The sequence below is a fragment of the Orycteropus afer genome, unplaced genomic scaffold (genome assembly GCF_000298275.1).
Source record: "Orycteropus afer afer isolate SDZICR_OR568_19922 unplaced genomic scaffold, OryAfe1.0 scaffold00258, whole genome shotgun sequence".
Classification (NCBI taxonomy): domain Eukaryota; kingdom Metazoa; phylum Chordata; class Mammalia; order Tubulidentata; family Orycteropodidae; genus Orycteropus; species Orycteropus afer.
In genome coordinates this window covers 1,391,578-1,398,641 of record NW_006921845.1, presented here as the reverse complement: position 1 = coordinate 1,398,641, position 7,064 = coordinate 1,391,578, and the positions used below count along the sequence as shown (strand labels likewise).

General features: G+C 41.1%; 1 protein-coding gene across 1 annotated transcript in view; it reads right to left on the bottom strand.

The window, feature by feature from the left end:
* Positions 1–1,296: 1,296 nt before the first annotated feature.
* SCN3B (sodium voltage-gated channel beta subunit 3) overlaps positions 1,297–7,064 on the bottom strand; it is a 24,268-nt gene continuing 18,500 nt past the window's right edge. The window contains exons 4-5 of the mRNA XM_007949939.1: positions 5,288–5,426; positions 1,297–1,360 (exon numbers count right to left, since the gene is read on the bottom strand). Of these exons, the coding sequence (XP_007948130.1) occupies positions 1,297–1,360; positions 5,288–5,426 (203 nt within the window). The remainder of the gene's footprint in view (positions 1,361–5,287; positions 5,427–7,064) is intronic.

Below are 7,064 nucleotides of genomic sequence, written 5' to 3'. Positions count from 1 at the left end.
TCAAAATTTTGCAAGACTAAAAAACCATCTCATCTGCTCCAGTTCATCCTCTGAAATCACTCATTCAGTTGAGTCCTGTGTCTCAGTTGCCTCCTGTAAAATGAGGAATAATACTGACCCACAGAAAGTTTGAAGGAAGAATTTAGGAAATTCAGTCACAGTGTCCACAGGAAAAAAATACCTCCCAGCTATCTCATGGTAGTGTGCTCCTGGGAAGAACATGCATATATTATCCCAACAGGATCGGAAACATGTATGACTCATAAGAGCCATGTAAATTGTTGTCAGAGGTTCCCAAGTCCCCTAACTCTTGCATCCAACCCTGGGGTACTAGGCTTTAGAGATCATTTTAAATCATGCTTCATTATCTTTCTAAAACTGGAGAACCTAGAGGAACATGCTTTGTTCTTGTAACCTAGCCATATGGGGCAGGAACTTGGGAAAAATAAATGACTTCAAAGAAAAGCAGTTTGTGACTTTTGCCATGACCTGAACTAATCACGCCTGCTTCCCTTCCAATGAGACATCCATTCTCTTGCAGCAATGAGAGTGAGCCAGTTCCAGCCAGGTAAGAAGAGAGAGAGGTGCTACTTCCCACACTTATACAAAGTCATTTGGAACACAGAGAAGTCCAGCTGTCATGGGAGCTGCTTTCTTGAAAGGTAGGGCAGGATGAGACTGAGCCCATGTGGAAATGTTGGCTTCTCAGTTCTTCTGGCCAAGTCTTATGGTGTGTAGAATTCTGATGGACTTAGGATGTCAGAGATGAAAGTTCAGTGATCAGTGGCTGGATGGACGAATGGATAGAGGGATAGATACATGAAGGGAAGTGATGTGGCCCCTAGGGCACCCGCCTGATGCTGTTGACATCACTGAACTTGGGATATCCAGTCCCTCAGTGTTCAGGCACCTACCAATGATAAAACAACTCACTGAGAATGCTCAGCCCTGTCCAAAGACTCTTTGACCAAATCCACAATCTTTACAAAGGAGGGAGTGGGTATTTACTGTGTCTTTAACATCATGGCTAATGATTTCAGGTTGCCCCAACACTTAGCCAAAGCAACCCTCCTTCTGAAGGACCTGATATCACACAGGGCTTTGTGACTTGGGCATCAACTTAAAGAAGTACTGTGAGGGTGGGGGACCCTGGGTAGGGCAGAAATTGACCTAAGGGTCCAAACTTAAAGCCACTTCAGTTGTGGGTGACAGAGCCACTCTGTACATCCTTCCACCCTTATCCATCTCTCCCTCCCCAAGTCCCTCTACTTCACCTCAAGCCACATCCTCTCTCTTCTATTCTTCCACGGGCACTGCAGAGTTCTCTTTGTTTTCTGATGGGATAGCAAGGTAGTCAGACCTGTAGGAGGACATACGGGGGGAAAGGATAAGTGCTTTAGTACCCAGTGGTGGGGATATAAGGGGATAGGATCAGGGGTACCCACAGAACAGTCCTGCACTTCCTTCTGCCTCTGCTCCCCAAGGGACAACAAGAATAGCCCCTTTCAGCAGATTAGAACAATGGAGTTCTTTTCATAGTTGTATACGAACACTCCCACCAGCAGTGGATGAGTCTTTTCATTTATCTACATTGTCTTCAGGACTTAGTATTGTTAAATTAAAATTCTGGCTAAGCTAATGAGTGTAAATTATATTTTACAGTTGCTTTCTGTTTCATTTCCCTGGTTATTGGTTAAATTTTTGTATATTTATAGGCTATTTGGGTTTCTAATTTCATAATATGACTGTTTCTTTGCTTTTCCAGTTTTCTCTTTTAGGATATCTTTTTCTCTTCTTTTTTATGGCTTTATGTCTTGAAAATGTCTCCTCCAAGTTTGCAGTTTCTCTCTAAACTTTGCTTATGGAGTCTTGTAATGAACAAATGAGTTGTCATATAATAAAAATGATTATATTTTTTTCCTTCTTGATTTAAGCCTCTTGTATTTTAAGAAATCCTCTCTATTTGAAGGTAATAAGGATATTTTCTTATATTCTCTTAAAAGAATTTTGAAGTTTTGCATTTCATTTTGTCTTTAAATCAGTATTTTTGTTTATTGTGAGAGATGATGACTCTAATTTCACTTATTTATTCTTCATTCTGCCTTCAATGGTTGTAAAGCCGAATCTGCCACGTTATGTTTTTAATATATGCATGAATCTATTTTGGAGCATTCTGTTTTGTTCCATGGGCCTATATTTTATGCCTATAACAGGATCACAAAGTCTTTACTTTGTTAGCTCTGTAAGAAATATTCAAACCCTACCTTGGGTGGTACAAAGTTAATGCACTCAGCTGCTAACTGAAACGTTAGAGGTTCAGATCTGCCCAGAGGCCCTCAGAAGAAAGTCCTGCTGATCTCCTCCTGGTGGATTTGAACTGTCAATCTTGTGAATAGCAGCCAAATGCCTAAACCACTATGCCTCAAGATCTCTAATCCAATAGAAGCAAGGAGAAGTGGCATCTTTGTCAAGTTTCTAACATTACAGGAAATTCTTCTAAAGTTTCAACAATAAAGATGACATGTGCTGTGGGTTATCATAATAGCTAGTATTCATCAGCTTAAGAGAGTTGGTGTTTAGTGTGTATTTATTTGTCTTTATCTGCTCAAGAAATGTTGTACTCCTTGAATGTGAAGAGTCATGTCTTTCCTCAGCCACTGTATCTCTGGATATTATTTCTCTTCCATTTTCTCAGTAGTCCCTTAGTGGTGTGTGATGGTTATGTTTGTAGGTCAACTTGGCTAGGCCTCGTTGAGTGGCTGGGCATCTGGATGTAGTATTCCCCATGATAAGACTGGCAATCAACTCCATGATGGAAGCTACTGGGAGCAGCTGAGTAGCTGCCTTTGGGTATGTGGTCTGCTTCCTGTATATAAGGAGAAGCTTTGGGAATGGTCTCTAGCCTGTGGCACGCTTGGACCCTGCATGTAGCCGTGTCATTGCTCAGCAGCCTGCTATGCTCTGTGGACCTTGGGACTTACAATGGACTTAAGTTAATGGCCTCCCATGTGGTTTGGTAACATCGAGACTGTGCCTTTTTACTTGTCAACCTTGGGGCTTCTCAGCCTCAGCAACCTATAGCTGTCTGAGTGAAGAAACGCCTCTAGCTCCAGTGGGCTGGGAGCAGGAAGCAGAGCTGGACCCCAAGGTTGAGGGGCTTTCACCCAGCCCCTAGAGCTTGGCACTTTGAACTTGGACTTAAAACCTCCAAATTGTAAGAATAAACTCCTGTTTGTTAAGGCCATCCCATTTGTGGTATATTTCTCATCAGAGCAGCACTAGGTAACCAGAACATGGTGCAAATGATAACCACTGAAAAGTTGGTGGTTTGAACCCACCCACAGGCACCTCAGAAGAAAGGTCTTCTGACTTAATGTTTATTCTCTCAGTTCTATTTTATTAGAGCTTCTCATTTTTTCCTTATTTCTTTGTATTATTCCATCTCTTTCTTTGTGCTTCACAGTATTTAACATACTCAATTTATCTTCTGTTTATGTGTATCTGATTTTCTGTTGAACCAATCCATTGAGTTTTTAACTTTATTGACTGTATTTTTCATTTTCAGATTTTTGTTTCCTATTCAATATGCCTTTTCTTTATTTCTTGTTATTGCTTTAACAATTTTAAACACACTTTTTTTTATACTCTATCAGGTTCTTCTTGTTTCTGAAGTTCCTGCGATTTAATACTGCCATTTGTTACACTCTTGCTCATGCCAGATTGTTTTCTGCTATGTCTTTTAAATTTAGGTTGGGCTGTGCAATCACTTTAATCAGTGCTTTATCTGGGGGAATCCTGTTAAGCCTCAGTTGCTGGTGGGTCCTGTCACAATGGTTCATTTGCTTCAACAAAGTTGTCATGGTTATCACTGGCAGAGGATTCATTTTTAGTGAATTTCCCAGTTTGGGAGTTCCTGTATCATGTGGGATGTATAAATTTAAGTCCTCAACATTGTGAGAGCAGACTTGTGGTTACTAATTCTCAAGAAACTTTTATTTTTCTACTTGGAGCCAGACTAAAATGGGTAAGCTTCCTTGGCTTCTCTTGGGCCAGTGGGCTGATTGTTTTCTGGTCTATTTTTGTCTGAATTGTAACTCTCTAAGGATCCTGGTTCTGTTGGGGGCCTCAGGCTCAATTCTGTTCCATGTATAGTCCTAAGTGTAAGCACTTCCTGTCCAAGTTTGGGCACTTCCTGTCCAACTATGGTTACTTCCTGTCCAAGCAGGAGCACTAAAACACAAGCACCTAGGTCACCAGGAATGGCAGTCTTCCCCAGCATAGCCATTCCTTCTACTGTCATACCTGATCAGTTTTAATTTTTCACTTCCAGGGGCAAAAATGGTATTTACTTTGTCAAACAATTCTAGGTTATAATAGCCTAGGGATTTTAGGTTATCTCCTTGGCTATGTGGCCAGCACTGTAAATCTGTGGGGGATTCTTTTCTACCTTCCCTCTCCCCAGATAACAGGCCCAGCATAGTCTCTTAGACCTTTAGACCCCATCCTTTCTTACATGTGCTCACTCCTATTGGCCACTCCTGAGGGCAAAAATGGCCAAGCTGCAGGCTGGACAATGGAGGGTGGTAGGTCCTACTCTAGGTATTCAATTCCTGCTTGGCTATGGAGGTGTGGAAGGAAGACTGGCAAATCTACTTCCATAAAAATTTACCTCCAGAGAAATCTAAGGGGATCACTATGAGTTGGAATTGACACAATGGCAGTGAGTTTAGTTTTTGGTTTTTAGGCTATGGAGGAAGAACATGTTGCTTGGAGTTCCTTTGTTAAAAAAGGGAAGTGCCCAGATAGGCTGGTGAGCTCCATGGAGTTCTACTCAACAGCTGGAGTTCAACTCAAACAGTTGAGTGTGATAGAGCACGGACTTTGAGAGGTCTGGGTTCAAATTCCAGCATCTGTTCTCACTATCTGTGTGGCTTCAGGTTAGCCAGTTAGCCTCTCTGAGCCTGTTTTTATATCTATAACATGGTTATAACAATGCTAATTTCATAATATGTGGTGGCAGCTAAATAGGCTTTAGTTTAGTGGTTAAGAGTATAGGCCAAGAGTCACCACTTTTGAATTTAAACCTTGTTTTGTCTCTTTTGATGTCCTTGGGAAAACTCACCCAGATGTTTTCTCATCTCTAAAATGGGTAAATAATGTGCTTATCTCATATGTGTTGTAAGGCAGAAGGTGGAGGATATATATAAATTGCTTAGCACCTCATCTGTAACCACAAACACTCTGAAGATGTTAGCTATCATTATTACTTTGACATGTTTGGACTTACACATTTTCTTGGGCTGCCTCTTCAGCCTTTGAGACCTTCCTGTAGCAATATACCATCTCAATGAGCAGCCACAAAGTGAGGAAGACCAGGAGGATGTACATCATGATTTCTGAGACCACAGAGGTGAAGTCCTCTCCAGCTGCAGGGGGAGAATGAGCTCAGAATGTGTGTGTCCAACAAACCTAGAGCTGTCATTGGCATCAACAGATATATAGGGCCTGTTTTTAGGTATGGTTTAAACAAAGACTGGCTCTAAAGGAAATCAAGAAGGCGTAGAAGGATTTCATATCTGTGAACTCTCCTGTGTGTTAGCTTCTCTCTGACTTTCATCAGATGCTCTGGAGAGAGAGTAATGGATCAGTGAATACACAGTACAGTGGAAGGAACTCTGGACTCAGAGCCAAATATATATGGTTGGGTCCCAATTTTGCTACTTACTGGTGTGTGAATAGTCATATCCCTTATTTGAGACTCAGTTTCTTAATCTGTAAAGTGAGAATAATAATTCCCATCAGTCAGGGTTGTTGTGGATATTATATTACCCAATGAACATTATCTGATATAGTACTGGAAGATGGTGCAGGGCCCAGGCAGCGTTTTGATCTTGTTATACGTAAGGTTGCCATGAGTCAGAGCCAACTTGGCAGCAGCTAACAACTACAGTGTATTTAAGAATATCTTGTGAGATATAAAAGTCTATATAGATAAAAAGGGTTGCCTGAGTTCAACCATATATGTCCTCTGAGTCTAAGAAGCATGATGAAGGGTGGTATTACTAGTGAGAGGACAATGGAAAACATGCGCAGGGCCAACACCATCTGCACACCCAGTGATTTCGGCATATTCTCTATGAGGCTAGATTACAAACAAAGGCCCTCCAACCAAGTCACAGAACAAGGACCACGTTTTTCCCAAACCCAAACAGCAATGAGTATTGGAGGATCTACTGTAATACCAAACTGCCTCAGAATTCTATTTCTGAAACACAGAATTGATCCTACCACTTACCGGCTAAAATCTTTCAGTGGTCCACACTGTCTTCAGGACAAAGCTCAAACTCTATTAAAATGACATACAAGGCCCTTCACAATGTAGTCCTTCTCACTTCATATCCATTCCATTGACCAGCAAACCTTCTTCTCATATACACTGTGATCTTTTGTAATCTATGGACATTTATTCTTCTTAGTCCTTCCTAGATTGTATCTTACACCTACTGCTCCCTTTACCCCAACGTCGTCTCATGCTTTTCAGTTCTCTAGATCTTTCTTCTAGACTCCACTTTAGGTTTCTCTGCTATCAGGCCTTCCTCAACTTCTCATGAAAATTTTGCCACATCCTTCTCCATGTGCTTTTTCCATCCATCGAACACTTCTCAAGTTGTTTCTCTCTCTTTTCTGCTGACTTATTTGTGTTTATTAAGAGTATGTTTAATTATTTCTGAATTATCAGCCTGTAGTCTACTCCTAGAATATTTGAGCTGCAGAAGGAAGACCATAGAGATGCCACCTTAAAAATGCAAGGACAGGTTGCTATGAGTCGGAATCAACTCTTCAGCAATGTGAGTTTGAAATAAGTATTTATTGAATTAATGAATATATATTTAAAAAATACTGGCCTTCTTTGTTTCATGACCAAGAAAAATGACAAAAAACAGTATATGGCAAATGTGCTGATATATATTCTTTCCTAGAGGGGAGTCAGCCCCAGGGTTACAGGTGAGGAGAGACAATTCAGGGACACCCAGAGTAGCAGGCCGGAAGAGCAGGAGAAAGGG